We start from the raw sequence: 18427 nt of genomic DNA, 5'->3' as shown, positions 1-18427 counted from the left end.
ACAGAGCGAGCTGGAAAACAGACAACAGCATGCAGCAGACCCTGCCATGCCACCCCAGTCCAAACTCTTCCTCATGACCTAACACGCTGCACCTCGCTTCTTTCCAGCGCTCCTCTGTTCCCATCCACTCTTCGTCCCACACTAGACAGAAAGGCCAATGGGAGGTGGAAAGCAACCTGCTAACTTTCTTTTGATTTCCAAGGCTTCTTTAGTCCAGATGGCTTTCTTATACTAGCATTTTATACTAAAAAAGAAAGCATGACAGAGAAATGAAACTCCACATATTAAGAGTTCAATAAACCCCAAGACTGTATTCCAAATTCTCACTGTGATTATGGAATCCTTTCGCTGTTTGAGATGTCAAAAAGGTCTCTCAGACAAAACACAGACTTGAAGTTAAGAGAGGCAGAAACTGCAACTTCTGGGCCATCTCTGCAAGCTGGGCACTCTGCACAGCAGTGGTGAGCCCGAGGGCCTGAGTTGTTTACAAAGAAAACGTGCTCAGGCTGGCTCTTTGTGGACAACCAGAACTTACCCTGGAATTCTGAATACAGAGTGGAGAGAGTCCTTTTACACAGACTACTAACCTGGCAAAGGGCAAAATGCAAAATGCAAAAAGCAAAAAAAAAAGGCTTTCTGTCCAGGATCACCCCCTCAAAAGAAACACCTCTCTTTGGGTAAAAAGGTTAGGGAAGAAGAAAGGCACAGAGCTAAGACTACCTCCACAAGACAACAGTGCCTGGTATACAGCAGGGTCTCAGCACACATTCACTGACTGACTGCATGAAACCTTGACTTTTCAGAAACTTTAACAATAGGACTGGAGTTCCCGTCATGGTGCAGTGGAAACGAATCCGACTAGGAACCATGAGGTTGTGGGTTCCATCCCTGGCCTCGCTCAGTGGGTTAAGGATCTGGCGCTGCCGTGAGCTGTGGTATAGGTCACAGACGCAGCTCAGATCCCATGTTGCTGTGGCTGTGGTGTAGGCCAACAGCTACAGCTCAGATTGAGCCCTAGCCTGGGAACCTCCATATGCTGCGAGTACGGCCCTAAAAAGCAAAAAAAAAGGATTAGTCCATGGGGAGAAAAAAATCAAACAAGTAATCTGAATTTGCAAAAACCTTAAAAACAAAGATTAAATAAATATAACCTCATGATTTCTTAGATTTCTCACTGGAAAGATACCCAAGAAAAGCCTGTGATAAAGTCTCTGTGACTTTCACTGGTGTGCTCTCCGTGTTTAATCAGGCTACTCACCAGCAGCTTGTTTTGCTTAACCCTTCTAGCATCCTGGGCATGAGGCAGGGGTGAAGTCTCAATGGTGAAGGTGCCCATAGCCAGGTCCCCTGCGTGAGTGGCCACAGGCCCAGAGCTACTTTCATACACCGCAGGGATGGAGGAACCCAAGATATCATTTTGCTGACAGCTTTGCTTTTAGGAAGCAACGTGTTGGAACCATTCCAAACCATAGGGTCCATCTATTTTTATGAGTTCTCCTTGTATAAAAATTTGTCTCTAAATGTGAGACTTTAGTTAAGTTAGTCAATCCCCTTACACATCAGCTTCCTTTGAAAACGACATAAAAATGTTAACTACCTTATGCGATTGTCGTGGAGACTGAGGACACATGGCACAGCACCTGGTATACTGTAAGTGCCTGACAGAGCTGCTCTCACTTTACTCTTTTATTTGCAAATGAATTGGTCTGAACATTTCATCTTTGAGCACCGGCCTGGACTCTAAATCCGATTAGGTCCTTATCTTAGTTCTCAGTCAATGAATGATCTGCTGTTCTCCAAACTCCTTGAGATACTGGTAAATCCACTCAAACCTTCCCTTGAAAGTTCACAGACACATCAAGTTCCCATTACACAGTACAGATAGAGAGATGCACTTTCTCACTGCATGGGAGAACTGTCCCAGGTCTCTTTAGTATATATGGGTGTTACAATTAAAAACTATAAATGCCGAAGTAAGACAGGCCAGCCTTCAAGGAAACAATATGCCCCCTGAGGGCTTTCCTGTGGGGAGCCTGCCAGGCCCTACTCCCTCCACATTTACTTTAAAGGTATTGATTGCTAAGTACTCCTAACTGAAAGGCAGGTGCTTTTGGTACCATGACAATAGGAATGATAATTTACACATATTTTTACTTTTCTGGCCTTCTTACAGGCCCAGCAGTTTGCACTTTATATCTAATTCTCCCCAATACATTTCTGTTCACCCTTACATTGTTATGCATTCTCAAGTTTCCTTCCAATGCTACGTAAAAGTGTTTTATGTCTACAGTGTCCCAGAATTATCACACGTAGGAAAAGAGGACAATATCCCCATCTACAGGTAAAAGCAGCACTTTAACAGAATCAACAACATGAAAGACGTAAAGCCACACCCTCCTGGGGCTCTGCTGGCTCTTTACAAGTGAGCTCTAAGGACTCATTTCATCTCTATCTGCAAGGCAAAAATATTCCTTTGGAGTGGCCAAACACTCTGGCTTGTTGACAAGACACCAAAGTCTCCTGAACTTTTAAACTCTGAGACAGAGAATAAGCAATTGTTGTCCACTTCTTAACTCAATAGTCTGAGGAGATGTATTTTATAAGATGGAGAGAAGGAAAGTAAATGCCATCAACCTGGTCCTAAAAACTGCTGGCCTCATCTCCTGTGTCAAACAGCAGAAGATGACTTCAGGGAGGCTGTGTGGGAAAGACAGGAAAGGAGACTCTGCATCTGAGGAAGCAGCACAGGCTGCCTAACGGGCAAGTTTCTTGGGCTCTTTCCCCTACATGCTCTGGACCTTCCTGATAGGAGGTGGAAACTTCATTTTTTTTTTTTTTTTTGAGCTTTGTTGATGACATTTCAAAAACAACCTTCCCAATAAAGACAAGAAAGTTGTATCTGGAACTTAGGAGTCTAAATATATGAGCTGGAGTTCCCGTCGTGGCGCAGTGGTTAACGAATCCGACTAGGAACCATGAGGTTGCAGGTTCGGTCCCTGCCCTTGCTCAGTGGGTTAACGATCCGGCGTTGCCGTGAGCTGTGGTGTAGGTCGCAGATGCAGCTCAGATCTGGCATTGCTGTGGCTCTGGCGTAGCCCGGTGGCTGCAGCTCCGATTAGACCCCGAGCCTGGGAACCTCCGTATGCCGAGGGAGCGGCCCAAGAAATAGCAACAACAACAACAACAACAAAAAAGACCAAAAAAAATTAAATAAATAAATATATGAGCTGGTTTTAAAAAAACTTACGAGGCTGGGTTTTTGTTTTACAATGCTTCCCTTCCTTTGATTGTAACATAATTCTGGAAATCTTCCCATGATTTCGAATGTACCAACACAGCTTTCAAAGGAGACCCAAACCAAGGGATGATTTTTTTAATGACTGACTAGGTCTTGACTTAAAAGAGTGGCATTATGATTAGAAAGCTCAGCTTCAACTACTATATTTTTTTCTGAAAACAACATTGAAGAGAAAACATACTTCCTAAACAGTTATGCCAAAGCCTAAAGGTTTTAGGACATGGTCACACAAACAGTTCTCTGATCATTTTGTGATATTAATTTACATATTCCTTCATACGGCAAATAAGATAAGCAACTAAGATTAAAAAACAATAATAAATTAGGGTGTTTCCATTGTGGCTCAGTAGGTTAATAACCTGACCAGTATCTGTGAGGATGTGGGTTTGATCCCTGGCCTCCCTCAGTGGGTTAAGGATGCAGCATTGCAATGAGCTGTGGTGTAGGTTGCAATGAGGCTCGGATCTGGTGTTGCTATAGCTATAGCGTAGGCTGGCAGCTGCAGCTCAGATTCAACCCCTAGCCTGGGAACCTCCATATACCACAGGTACAGCTCTAAAAAGCAAAAAAAAAACAAAAAAAACAAAAAAAAACAAAATAACCCCCCCCCCCCCAAAAATATCCCTCTATTCTTTCTCAAAAAGGAAACGTCAAGTCTTATCACATTACACTATTCTCAACAGGGAACCTTCAGATGGTCTATCAGACTAGGAATTCCTATGCTGCCACTGATGCATTGTTACTAAATTTAAGTGTTTCTTTCTTTCTTTCTTTTTTGTTTTTGGCTGCCCCAGCATATGAAGTTCCCTGGTCAGGGATCAGATCCGAGCTGCAGTTGCAACCTAAGCCATAGCTGTGGCAATGCCGGATCCTTAAACCACTGTGTTGGGTTGGGGATGGAACCTGCATTCCAGCACTCCCAAGACACTGCCAATCCCATTGCGCCACAGAAGGAACTCCTTAAGTGTTTCTTATATGCAACTCACTGGCAAAACTGTATATTTAGGAGCACTACATAAACGAATTGTGAGATGGAGAGAAAAGACTCAATTGAAAGAGAGAGGAGTTCCCATTGTGGCTTAGCCATTTAAGAACTCAACATGATGTCTGTAACGATGCAGGTTCAATCCCGGGCCTCTCGCAGTGTGTTACCGATCTGGTGTTGCCTCGAGCTGCCGTGTAGGTCACAGATGCAGCTTGGAACTGCTATGGCTGTGGCTGTGGTGTAAGCGGGCAGCTGCAGCTCCAATGTGACCCTAGCCTGGGAACTTCCATATGCCACAGTTGTGGCTGTAAATAGGAGGGGTAAAAAAAAAAGAGCTGTTATCTAGACAAAAACCTAGGGCAACAGGCTAAGGATGGTTAGAGGATCTGGACTCAGATGCTCTCAATAAATCAATGGCCATTTATTAAAATATCTATTATGAAAATGGATCACAGAAGAGAAAATAATAGAATAAGATACACTCCAATTCCTCCTATGAGCAAAAATACTCATTCCTATCATGCGTGTTTTAGAATCAGGGGGCTTGAATTTGGCTCCACCAGGTATATTTCTCTGACATGTTTCTTAATCTCTCTGAGCCTGTCTCTATATCTGCAAAACGGGGTAGTAAAACCTATTTCCACGGAGTTTTACTGAGGACTGAATTAAATGAGACAACATAGGGAAAGTGTCTTTCATTAGATGTCAATAAATGTTACTTCCTTTCTCGTGATATATTGCTGAGAAAGCCACATCTAATAGGTAGTAAATGCAGCAGTCTACCTGGAAAGGGTCTGTCTTCATCACCCCCATGCAAAGGAACTCCTTTATTTTCTGGCATGTACTTCTTGGTAATGGGCAAAGACATCAGCCGGATGTGATGGATGAGTGAACGCCAGGTGTGAGCTCCAGAAAGCACTGGTTCAGGTGGTAATGAGCTGAAAGGTTGAATCACAAAGTAGGCAGTGAGCAAGATTAATCCCAGGGTTATGAGGACCTATAAGGAAAGACAGGAAATGGATTGATAAGTGTCCCAGCAAACAAAATACTTTAACGCCAAGAAAAAAAAAAAAAAACCAGGCAGCATCTTCTATTTCCAATATACTCTAAGAACTAATCCACGTTCATAAACAAGCCATTTACATTCACTCCTGAATGAGAAAACTGTGAGGCCTGCTAGGCTCACCAAGCTTCTATCATAAGGCTATGTCCAGGGGCTATGTCCACCATTCAAAAAATATACAAATATGGTTAATTAGAAATACATAGCTTTCACCTAGGATATTTAACAAAATAGTAGAATTTCCTAATAACACATGGTAACAAAGAGTAAAGGCCAATTTATTCATAGAAAAACCAAGGTTCAATGGTGCAATCAGTCAACAGTAATCTGGGGGAGAATGCTAAAGAATTTGTGTTCCAAGCTATCTCCAAGCAAAAACACACTTTTACCTTGTACACGGCTAGAAGGAGGGGATACTGTGGTGGCCCCCTCTGAGGTTCATTCTTTTCCAGCAGCTGTCTGATAAATTTTTCAATTGCCTTCTCTGACATGCCACACTGATGGCCTGTCTGTCTCACTAAATCCACAGTCTCTGAAAGTTTGTCATAAATGCTGAGCTCATTAGCAGCAAGATCCATGTCTCCTAATACAAAATCCCTGAGAGAGAGAGAAAAAAATAAATGTAAAAAGAAAGATGGTGTCTTTAAATTACTTCCTCCTCAAAGTTACCTCCTTTAGAACAGTCCTTCTTGACCACTTGTGGGGAAGAACCAGTTCTGTTTTTTCCAATCCACTGCAGACCAATTCTTTTGTAAAACACGATGAATATGTAAAGACAACGTTAAGATGCGATACAAATTTTTAAGAGTTTCTTAGCTATGGGCTAGTAACAAATGGTTCCCAAACACTTTGAGGAGCACCTGTCCAGAGCCCAATAAACCCCTAATGGGACTCAGAAACACTAGTGCCATTCAAAATGATTTCTGAAATTAATCACAAGAAACATGTACTGGTAATTTAGCAAAGCAAAAAGAAATGAAAAATGGGAGTTCCCGTTGTGGCTCAGTGGTTAACGAATCCGACTAGGAACCATGAGGTTGCAGGTTCGATCCCTGGCCTTACTCAGTGGGTTGGGGATCCGGCGCTGCCGTGAGCTGTGGTGTAGGTCGCAGACACGGCTCGGATCCTATGTTGCTGTGGCTCTGGCGTAGGCCAGCGGCTACAGCTCTGATTAGACCCCTAGCCTGGGAACCTCCATATGCCGTGGGAGCAGCCCAAGAAAATGGCAAAAAGACAAAAAAAAAAAGAAAAAGAAAAAGAAATGAAAAATGCAAATTGTTGTTGATCAATGATTTCTTTCCTTTCACATCAGATGAACCTTTTTAGCAACACAAGAGGAGGAACCGATCACTGAAGGAAAGATTTACAGAGGAACTTGCTGATATGCTTTGTTCCTGGCAGAGGAAGGATTTCAGACAACACAAAACCACAGCATGGGAGCACGTTAGACATAGCTCGTTGCAGTCCTCATGCTTTTCTGTAAATATTAACTTTAGACAACCAAGGGCATTTTGTTTGAACTGTATATACTTAAAAGACCTAAGATCCATAACTCATTTCAAAATTCAATTTGTGTTCACATAGTGTTTTTGTTTTTTTGCAATGCCCATGGCATGCACAAGTTCTGGGGCCAGGAATCGAACCTGCGCCACAGCAGTGACAATGTCAGATCTTTAACCTGCTAAGCTACCAGAGAACTCCTCATATAGTTACTTTAAATAAAGTTTTTTTTTTTTCTTTTAAGTGCTTTTGCTATGGAACAATGTTTTCTCTTCATTTACAGGAGGAAAAACAGTGCTTGAGGTTTGTGCTCTCTCCTGTTGGTTGTTGTTGTTTTTAAGTAATACAGAGGGTCCTCTTATTTCACATATTTCATCCCCAAGTCCTTCCAGCATCAAAAGGTACTGACATGATACTACTCTAGTTCTTCAGTAAGGAGATGCTGCCACCTGTAGAGCAGAGGATAACAGATACGAAGCTCCAGCAGAGGAGGAAGCCTTGAACCACCACAAGCCAGCACACCCCCCTGCCCAGCCCTTCTTTTTACAGCGCTTCCTAATGACTCTTTCCCGCTGGTGCTCTTCATGACTATTAACTGCTTACTTCACTAGTTCTTCACAGTGTCTGAACATTATTATTTTTTTTTTTTTGGCTGCCCCAAGGCACATGGAGTTCCCCAGCCAGGGATCAGATCCGAACCCATACTTGCCACCTAAGCCACAGCTGCAACAACATTGGATCCTTAACCCACTGTGCCTGGTCAGGGATCAAATCTGCATCCCATCCCTCCCAAGATGCTGCTGATCCTGTTGTACCACAGCAGAAATTCCACATCAATTTTTTTTTTCTTTTTAGGGCCACACCTGTGGCATATGGAAGTTCCCAGGTTAGGGGGTGAATAGGAGCTAGAGCTGCCAGCCTAAACCACAGCCACAACAATGCGGGATCCAAGCTGTGTCTGCGACCTCCATCACAGCTCATAGCAACACTGGATCCCCAACCCACTGAACGACGCCAGGGATTGAAGCGATATCCTCAGGGATCCTAGTCAGGTTCGTTAAATGCTGAGCCATGAAGGGAACTCCCCATTAGAATTTTTCAAAGAATGTTCATACCAAGGCCTCAACCCAAGACAAATTAAATCAGAATCAGACTTCTAATGGTGGATTAACAGGCAGGTAATCTGGACTTTGAGGAGGGGGGAGGAAAGGAGGACCCCACACATCAAAGAGGACACATCCTTTCCCCAAACTCTCTGCTGTTGCTCAAAGTGTTTTTTAAAGATCATACAGTCCTTCATTTCAAGGTTCAGGTAAACTCTATTTTAAAATGCGTATTTTAAACAAAAGATACTGGGACAACTGAATATCCACATGCAACTGAATGAACTTGGCCTCTTATACCATAGACAAAAATTAACTCAAAACAGACCAAAGACCTAAACTTAAAAGTTAAAACTATTAAACTCTTAGAAGAAAACAAAGGGAGCTCTCTTGTGGTGCAGTGGGTTAAAGATCCTGTGCTGTCATTACAGTGGCTTGGTTCACTGTTGTGGCACGGGTTCCATCTGTTGCCCGGGAAGTTCCACATGCTGTGGTTGCAGCCATTAAAAAGAGAGAGAGAGAGAGAAATATTTATAATATTGGATTAGGCAGTGACTTCTTAGATATGACCCCAGAAGTACAAGTAACAAAAGAAAAATAAATTGGACTACACCAAAATTAACAATTTTTGTGCTGCAAATGATACTATCAAGAAAGTAAAATAGGGAGTTCCCATTGTGGCTCAGTGGTAACAAACCCAACTAGTATCCATGAGGATGAGGGTTCAATCCCTGGCTCTGCTCAGTGGGTTAAAGGATCTGGCATTGCCACAAGCTGTGCTATAAGTCGCAGAGGTGGCTTGGATCTGGCAGTGCTGTGGCTGTTGTTTGGGCCGGCAGCTGCAGCTCCAACTCAACTCCTAGCCTGGGAACTTCCACATGCCACAAGTACGGCACTAAAAAGACAAAAAAAAAAAAAAAAAAAAGAGGAGAGAGAGAGAAGAAGAAGAAGAAGAAAGCAAACTACCACTTACAGAATGGGGGGAAATATTTGCAAATCATATATCTGATAAGGGATTGGTATTCAGAGTTCATGAAGAATTCTTACATATCAATTGCAAAAAGACAAAAAACCCAACTAAAAATGAGCAAAGTATGTGAATAGGTATTTCTCCAAAGAAGATAATACGAATTGCCAACAAACTCATGAAAAGATGTTTAACGTCATCAGCCATCAAGGAAATGTAAATCAAAACCAAAACAAGATACCACTGGGATGGCTATAATCAAAAAGTCAGATAATGACAAGTGCTGGCAAAGGAACTCTTGAACACTACCGGTGACAATGTAAAATGGTGCAGCTGGAGTTCCTGTCGTGGCGCAGTGGTTAATGAATCTGACTAGGAACCATGAGGTTGCGGGTTCGGTCCCTGCCCTTGCTCAGTGGGTTAACGATCCGGCGTTGCTGTGAGCTGTGGTGTAGGTTGCAGACGTGGCTCGGATCCCGCGTTGCTGTGGCTCTGGCTTAGGCCGGTGGCTACAGCTCCGATTTGACTCCTAGCCTGGGAACCTCCATATGCCGCGGGAGCGGCCCAAGAAATAGCAACAACAACAACAACAACAATAACAACAACAACAAAAAGACAAAAAAAAAATGGTGCAGCTGCTTTGAAAAAGAGTTTGGTAGTTCCTCAAAGACTAAAATACGGAGTTACCATACGACCCAGCAATTTCACTTGTAAGTAGCTAGTTTTTAGCATATTCACAAAGTTGTGCAACTATCACCAGTTTAGTTTTGAACATTTTTTGTCACTCTAGAAAGAAATCCTGTATCTATTAATAAGTCATTCCCCACCTCCTCCCTACCTCCTCCCCGAGGCAACTGCTAATTAATCTACTTTGTCTCTGTAGATTTGTCTATCCTTGAATTTTCATATAAATGCAGTTGTGTAATATGTAGTCTTTCATGACTGTCTTCTTTCACTTAGCATAATGTTTTCAAGGTTCGTCTATGTAGTAGCATGTATTATTACTTTACTCCTCTTTATTATCCAATAATATTCCACTGTATGGATATTATTGATATTCATTTTGTTTATCCATTCAGGGACATAGGGTGACTTCCATTTTTGAGCTTTTTTTTTTTGTCTTTTTAGGGCCACACTGGTGGCATATGGAGGTTCCCAGGCTAGGGGTCTAATAGGAGCTATAGCCACCAGCTTACACCACAGCCACAGCCACACAGGATCTGAGCCGCATCTGTGACCTACACCACAGCTCACAGCAATGCTGGATCCTTAACCTACTGAGCGAGGCCAGGGATTGAACCCATAAGCTCACGGTTACTAGTCGGGTTCGTTAACCACTGAGACACGATGGGAACTCCTTGAGCTATTTTGAATAATGCTGCTTAAATGTTTCCGTACAAGCTTTTGTGTGAATATTTGTTTTAGATTACTTGCCACTGGTTAGATCAGTTGTTCTCAACTGGGAGCAATTCTGCTCCCGGGGAAGATATTTGGAAAGTCTGGAGATATTTGTGATGGTCACACCCGAGGGGTACTACTGGCATCTTGTGGATATGATATAAATTACACAACAACAACAAAATCTTGCCCTTTTAGGTCATCCTTGCAGAGCAGCTTCCTTGCTGCAATCTACTGAAAGTCAATCCCCAACATGTGGGTCTGTTAAAAAACAAAAACTTGTCCCTTAAAAAAAAAAAATCAAACACAAAGTCATGGCTAAGCATCAAGTATGAGGGGACAGAGTGAAATCAGCTGAAGCTTGATGGCAATCCCTTTACCTCCAGAAAGAATGTCCAACTCTGGCAGAAATGAGCTTTGCCCCAGAGAAGAGTTCCGACCGGTAAGCTTGACTCGTTTAACAGTGGCTTCTACCTGCAAGGGCACAGGCAGAATCACTAGCAGTTATAAAAACCACGGTATCATGCGCCACCCAGCATATACTGAATTGCCAGAACCTTGGAAGTGGGAACCAGATGCAGAAGTTTTCAAACCTCTTCCCTGCTGACTGCAGGCACACCCCCAATTAGGAGACACTGCTGCAGAAGAGCAGTTCTCAACTAGGGGTGATCCTGCTCCCCATGGAACATGGGGCAATTTTTGGTCATCAAAACTGGAGGGGTACTCAGCATTTTCCAATTTTTTTTTTCTTTTCCATGCGAACTTCAAAGTTCCAAGAAGTAGAAAAAGAAAGGGAACAGGCAGGAAAATCCAGGACTTCTCTTCTCTCTCAGAGTCGCAACTAATATCCTGCAGCAAGTCTCCTAGCCTATATTTACTTCTGATCTTAAACAAAAGAATCTGTGTAACAGAAGGCTACCATTCTTAGTGGGGGTGGGCTGGGGAGGACACATGTTAGTGCACCTGGCAATAGACTGTGAATGATGTATTTTTCTCCAAATAAAGTTATACATAAACACACACGCACAAACTGTAGGGGGCACCTAATAGGTAAAGACTAAAAAACATCTTACAGTGCACAGGACAGCACCCCATAATAAAGAACAGTCTGCTCAAAGTGTTAAGAGTGCTAAGGTTAAGAAATCCTGCTTTCAAGAGGCCTGGGGGAGGTAAGCCAGGTGGCCATTCATTTCTGAAGGATTACTTCAGGAGGCAGCTGACAGCTCTGATGACAGCTTCTGCACCACTCCTTCTGGGTCTGTCTAGGAAAACACAGGATAGAGGCATAGCTGATAAAATAACCCTGATAGAATTTATTGATAAAAATGTTTAAAGCAAAAAACAAGGTCAAAGATCAGACAAAATGTAAACCTCTCCTTTACCCCGTTTAATACAGAATTCCTCTATTGATATAAACATGTCCTAAACACTGATATGACATTGCCCTGGACATAAACAGCTGTGACAGCCAGGCAACTCTAAGATGCAATACTGGCTCATCTAGTTAAAACATAAAAGGGGAAACACTCAGAAAGCATGTTTCAAAAGCCCATCTAAATATGTCCCAGTCTTCAACAGTGGGAGGAATATCCAGAGTATGCAATATTTAATTTCTTTCCCCTACTAGGTTCTTTAGTATTATGCTAGCCATGTAGTATGATACTCCTTTACTGTTACAAATATATTCCATTCTAATTTATCAATGATTCCCACAAACTGAAGATATTTTCTACTAAAGGGGGGAAAATGTGATCTTTGGGTTGTAATAAAAACCACTAAGAAAAAACAAACTTCACATTTAAAGGAAAGATAACTGATAAAACATTAAAATGATATGATTTAAAAGAAGAGCAATTTAGGAGTTCCCATTGTGGCTCAGCAGTAATGAACCCGACTAGTATCCATGAGGACATGGGTTCGATTCCTGGCCCTGCTCAGTGGGTTAAGGGTCCAGTGTTACTGTGAGCTGTGGTGTAGGTCACAGACGTGGCTCAGATATGGTGTTGCTGTGGCTGTGGTGTAGGCCAGCACTACAGCTCTGATTCCCCCTAGCCTGGGAACTTTCATATCCCACCCTAAAAAGTACAAAAAAAAAAAAAAGCAATTTAAAACTATAACAAGTGTTTTACTATTCGCAATAGCCAAGACATGGAAACAAGCTAAATGTCCATCGACAGAGGAGTGGATCAAGATGATGTGGTATATATACACAATGGAATATTACTCAGCCATTAAAAGGAATGAAATAACGGCATTTTTAGCAACATGGATGGACCTAGAAATTACCATGCTAAGTGACGTCAGTCAGACAATGAGACACCAACATCAAATGCTTTCACTGACACGTGGAATCTGATAACAGGACAGAATGAACTTCTTTGCAGAACAGATACTGACTCACAGACTCTGAAAAACTTATGGTTTCCAAAGGAAATAGTTTGGGGGGTGAGGGGATGCACTGGGGGTGTGGGATGGAAATCCTATAAAATTGGATTGTGATGATCATTGTACAACTATAAATGTAATAAATTCATTGAGTAATAAAAAAATAAAACTATAATAAGTGCTTTAAATTTACAGTTGAAGTTATTCTTTTTTGTACTCATCATCACTTGAATTTAATATTCCTCTTTCTGGACATCTCTGCCCACTGAGACTTAGAAATCTGGTATTTTCTTTGCTCTCTAAAAATACTCCTTTTGTTTTTCTCTCAACTTTTTTTTTTTGAAAAAAATTCAAACCTCCAGAAAATCTGAAACAGTAATCAACACTTGTCTATCCTTCACTTAGATTCACCAATCATTACCAAACATTTGGCCATATTTGCTTTCTCTCTTTTTTTAACAGAACTATTTCAAAGTTAGTTGCAACACATCATGAAATCACTTTTTTTATTTTTTGCTTTTTAGGGCCACACCTGTGGCACATGGAGGTTCCAGGGCAGGGGTCAAATCAGAGCTGCAGCTGCTGGCCTACACCACAGCCACATCAATACCAGTTCCTTAACTCACTGACCAAGATCAGGGACTGAAGCTGCATCCTCATGGATACCAGTTGGGTTCATTACCACTCAGCAACAACGGGAACTCCATGAAATCGCTTTTAAATGTTTCAGCATGTATTCTCTAAGAATATTATTTTATATATCCATAGCATCGTTACTACACCTATTAATAATTCTCCATTATCTAATATCCACAGACAACTTAAAAAAAAATGGGGGGGGAGTTCCCGTCGTGGCGCAGTGGTTAACGAATCCGACTAGGAACCATGAGGTTGCGGGTTCCGTCCCTGCCCTTGCTCAGTGGGTTAACGATCCAGCATTGCCGTGAGGTGTGGTGTAGGTTGCAGACACGGCTCGGATCCTGCGTTGCTGTGGCTCTGGTGTAGGCCAGGGGCTACAGCTCCGATTCAACCCCTAGCCTGGGAACCTCCATATGCCGCGGGAGCGGCCCAAGAAAAAGCAACAACAACAACAACAACAAAAAAAAAAGGGGGGGGGGAAGGCCATATAGCTTTTTAGAAATCTGGAATCTGGAGTTCCCATTGTGGCTTAACAGGTTAAGAACCCTAATGCAGGTCCTATACTTGGCCTCCATTAGTGCGTCAGGGATCCGTTGTTACCACAAGCTGTGGTGTAGCCCACAGATATGGCTTGGATCTTGAGTTGCTGTGGCAGTGGTGTAGGCTGGCAACTGCAGCTCTGACTGGACCCCTAGCCCAGGTACTTCCATATGCCATGAGTGCAGCCCTAAAATAAAAAGAAAATTTTTAAAAAGGAAATCTAGAATCCAATCAATGATAACACATCACAGTTAACTGTTGTCTATCTTCGCTCTACTTAAATCTACAACAGGAGCTAGGTTTGGTGGGGGGGGGGGTGGTGTCTTTTTTGTTTGTTTAAGATTTAGTCTTTTATGACATTAACGTATTTGAAGCAGGAAACCCCACATTTTAAAATTTATCTCTAATCTGCTATCTTCACCTTTTCTAGTTTATACCATTCAAAAAAAATTTCTCTCTAGATTTCTAGAGCTCATACTCTCCCTCCCTTTGAAGCCAAGCTCCTTTCGAAAAAAAGTATCACTTCATCTTTCTCAGATCTCCATTTGTTTCTGTCCCCCTCATGCCACCAATACTGTTCTAACATTACCAAAGGCTTTCTAGTGCCAAGTCCAAAGGACGTTTTTTCAGCTATCACCTTATCTCACTTCTCTGCAGCGGCTGCCATTTGTACCCATTATCTCCCTCAAGTGCTCTCAACCTTGGCATAATTCTCTTGTTCTCAGAGTCTATGTCCCTGAATGCTGTTATTCATCACAGTTGTCCTTGACCTTTTCATTCCTTCCATGGCTTTAACCACAAGCTATTAGTGACTCCCAGATCTCTTCTCCAGTCTAGACAACTATCTGAAACTTAAGACTCATCCGTATACCTTCCTACCAGACCACTTGGCCCAAATTTCCTGGCCCTATATGTAATGTGTCCATAACTGATACTCTTTTTCCCCTGCAAACCACCTCCTATATTTCTTCTTTTATTTTTTATTTTTTTTCATTTATTTGCTTTTTTTTTTTTTTTGGTCTTTTTTGCTATTTCTTGGGCCGCTCTCACGGCATATGGAGGTTCCCAGGCTAGGGGTCGAATCGGAGCTGTAGCTGCCAGCCTACGCCAGAGCCACAGCAACGCGGGATCCGAGCTGCGTCTGTAACATACACCACAGCTCACGGCAACGCCGGATCGTTAACCCACTGAGCAAGGGCAGGGACCGAACCTACAACCTCATGGTTCCTAGTCGGATTCGTTAACCACTGCGCCACGACAGGAACTCCTTTATTTGCTTTAAAAAAAATTTTTTTTTTTTTAGGGCCGCACCCTCGGCATATGGAGGTTCCCAGGCTAGGGGTCCAATTGGAGCTACAGCTGCCAGCCAGTACCACAGCTCACTGCAATGCCAGATCCTTAGCCCACTAAGGCCAGGGATCGAACCCACAACTGCATGGTTCCTAGTCAAATCGCTTCTGCTGCGATATAATGGGAACTCCTGTATTCCTTCTCTTAATTAATGGGAACACCAGTTCTCCAAATTTAAAAACTTCCTCATCCCCACCAATGAACCAATCACCATATCCTCAATTCTGCATCCTGTATACTTCACACATTCATCACCTTCTCTTTAGCACTACACTAATGGCAGTCAAGGCCCTCACCATCTCTCCCAAAGACCGTCACAGAGAGATATTTAATCACTATACTTCCAATCCTCCGTCTCCTGTCTGATCCACCCCCTACAAGTTATTTTTCTAAAACACAAATTGGTTCACATTGCTCATCTATTTTAAGCCCCTTCCTTGATCCCTCATATAATGCTGGGGGACAATTTAGCATGGTGGCTAAGAACATAGGCACTGGAGTTAGAAAAAGCTGGATGTGAATGCTAGATTCTTCATCTATTAAACAGAGACACTGTTTAACCTAAGCCTCAGAGTTTTCATTTATAAAATCAGGACAACTGTGTCCTTCCAACAATGTTGTTAAGAGATTATAAATTGGTAATATCTAAAACATTTGTCTCAATACCCAAATTAATTGCTTAATAGTTGTTATAAGATGAAATCCAAATTACTTAGCATGGCCCTTTATGATCTGGTTACTGCCTACCTGTTCAGTCTCATTTCCCATTCCTCTCTCCCATTCATCATTGCCATACTATTTCATATCACTTTGGTTTTTTTACACATTTCCTTGGCCTGCAAAACCTAGCTCCCAGTGTTTTGCCCAATGAGTAAACTCTAGTCCAAACTTGATTCTGCCCTTTGAACCTTAAACACAACTCTATCACTTTGTATTACAGATATTTTGTTTCCCTCTCATACTAAATTGTTTCTTTCTTTCCCCCCTTTTTTTTTTTTTTTGCTTTTTAAGCCCACACCGGAGGCATATGGAGGTTTCCAGGCTAGGGGTCAAATCGGAGCTACAGCAACACAGGATCCGCGACCTACTCCACAGCTTACGGCAACTCCAGATCTTTAACCCAAGGAGTGAGGCCAGGGATCGAACCTGAAACCTCATGGTTCCTAGTCAGATTCATTTCCACTGCGCCACAACGGGAACTCCCTAAACTGTTTCTTGAAAGCGGAGATAAGTGGAGAAAATAATACATACAACCTAATAACATACATGGAAATTCACCTCAGAGACGTGAAATCTTATCAATGTCTGTTGAACAAACTTATAGAAAGGACCTAAAATGATCATTCTGTTCCCAAATGAATTTAATGTAACTAATGGTTTATTTATTTTATTTCTTATCATTATTTAAAAAAATACATCAAGCTAATAAGAGTTTACGTGAACTGGTTAGGACCTTCACACTTGGACATTTTTTTGGTGGGAGTTTTAGAACAGCTGTGGAAGAACATGGATTCAACTGGGTCCCCAAAATTGTTTTGGTCCAAAGCAGAAAGATAAGAAAAAATAGGGCCTATAGTACTCAAGGTGGCCGATGTAAACGTCAGTCAAAACGTCAATCAAAACGTCAATGTAGCAAAGCATTAAGGGAGAGATGCCATAAAGATTCCACCATGGGAACAATCAAATTGAGCAAACAGAAAACGTGAGAATAGTAAGTATCTGGGAATAGTCCCTATTATAAGGAGATGGCCAAATACTTTAAAAGAAATACACTAGCCAATACCAAAACTATGTAGGCAAGAAAAAGTGTGGCCTGCAGGCTTAGTGGTCTTAAAACACTAAGTAACATGAGGCAGGCGAATCTCCTTGTTCTAAAAGGTGATTATTAACAGCTCATTTACTCGGGTCAATAAGTTATATTTCTTCCTGAAATCCGAGATGCTATGTTTATCATATATGTACCTAGTCCACATTAAAAAAAAAATCCTTTCCTAACAATTATTAGAAAAAGATGTTTTAGGAATTCCCGTTGTGGCTCAGGGGTAACGAACCCGACTAGTATCCGTGAGGACCGGTTCGATCCCCGGCCTCACTTAGCGGGTTAAGGATCCAGCGTCACAGTGAGCTGCCATGTAGGTCTCAGACGCGGCTGGGATCCCGCATTTTTGTGGCTGTTGTGTAGGCTGGCAGCTGCAGCTCCGATTCGACCCCCAGCCTGGGAAATTCTATATGGTGCAGGGGCAGCCCTAAAAAGACCAAAGAAAGAAAGAAAAAGATGTTTCGGATGGAAGGCGAGGAATTTACTCGCATTATATTTTTTTTAATTAGAAAAATTTCAAAAAGGCAGCAAAATCTAGACTTCGCTAGCATTGTTGTGTTGGAAACTGCCGTGAGGCCTGCGAAACAAATTTAATCACAGTCGAACCTGCTTTGCTCTCCTCGGCAGAGACATGTTAAAAAAGGAGTCGACCGGGGGGGCGTTGGTAGGGTATGCTGTCAGTCCGCAAAACGCCAGAGGCTCAGAAAAGGGAAATGCCATTCACTACACAGGAATAGCACTGGCTGCGAAGGGTGGGCTGCACGAGGATGTTATACACGGGTGCAGCGGCGAGGCTGTCACGGAGCTTCCTCCCCCCTCCCGGCCTCGGGCCCCAGTCACTCACATGCGGGGACCGTGCCCCCTCGGGCTCCTCCCGCCTCGGGGACAGCAAGCCGCCGGGCGTGAAGAAGCCGACAACTTCCTGCTCCCGGGCGCGTAACCCGGAAGCAATTCCCACGCCAGCGCCGAGGCTGCGGTCCTTTTTCCTGCCCCGCCCTTCCGCCAGAAGCTAAACGCGCGAAGCCTCGGAGTGCACGGGAGGGAACTCCCGCGACGTCTGGCGAGTACGCCTTCTTGCTCCCCCTGGCGTCCGGTTCTTCCTCTGAATTCGGTCCTTTTCAGTCCTTGCTAGGGCCTTTCCTTCGCTAACACACACTTCATACCTCAACTGATTCATTCAATGGGTATTTGCTGATCCTCTTACTACCTGCCTGGCACCGTGTTAGGCATTAAGAGGTGGGATTGGGAAGGATACGTAAATGGTGAGCAGGCCCTTACTCTTGTGACCTAAAAGAAAGACAAGCAAATAAATCGCTCACATGTACATATGGCCCACTCATAATGTTTATTGAGAATGTACTCTGTGCCAGACGTTACAGA

The 18427-nt window shown here is 42.8% G+C and overlaps 1 protein-coding gene across 3 annotated transcripts in view; it reads right to left on the bottom strand.

The window, feature by feature from the left end:
- C9H6orf89 (chromosome 9 C6orf89 homolog) overlaps window positions 1-18014 on the bottom strand; it is a 36872-nt gene extending 18858 nt beyond the window's left edge. The window contains exons 1-4 of one of the 3 annotated variants that reach the window (XM_047794716.1): window positions 17892-18000; window positions 10695-10788; window positions 5736-5943; window positions 5067-5280 (exon numbers count right to left, since the gene is read on the bottom strand). In XM_047794716.1, the coding sequence (XP_047650672.1) occupies window positions 5067-5280; window positions 5736-5924 (403 nt within the window). In that variant the 5' untranslated portion in view covers window positions 5925-5943; window positions 10695-10788; window positions 17892-18000. Of the gene's footprint in view, window positions 1-5066; window positions 5281-5735; window positions 5944-10694; window positions 10789-17891 lie in introns of those variants that run through there. The other 2 variants (XM_047794715.1, XM_047794717.1) reach the window with 2 other exon arrangements.
- Between the last annotated feature and the right edge of the window lie 413 nt (window positions 18015-18427).

The sequence above is a fragment of the Phacochoerus africanus genome, chromosome 9, assembly GCF_016906955.1.
Source record: "Phacochoerus africanus isolate WHEZ1 chromosome 9, ROS_Pafr_v1, whole genome shotgun sequence".
Taxonomy (NCBI): domain Eukaryota; kingdom Metazoa; phylum Chordata; class Mammalia; order Artiodactyla; family Suidae; genus Phacochoerus; species Phacochoerus africanus.
The sequence above is the reverse complement of the archived record's forward strand: the minus strand, read 5'-3'. Positions and strand labels throughout refer to the sequence as shown.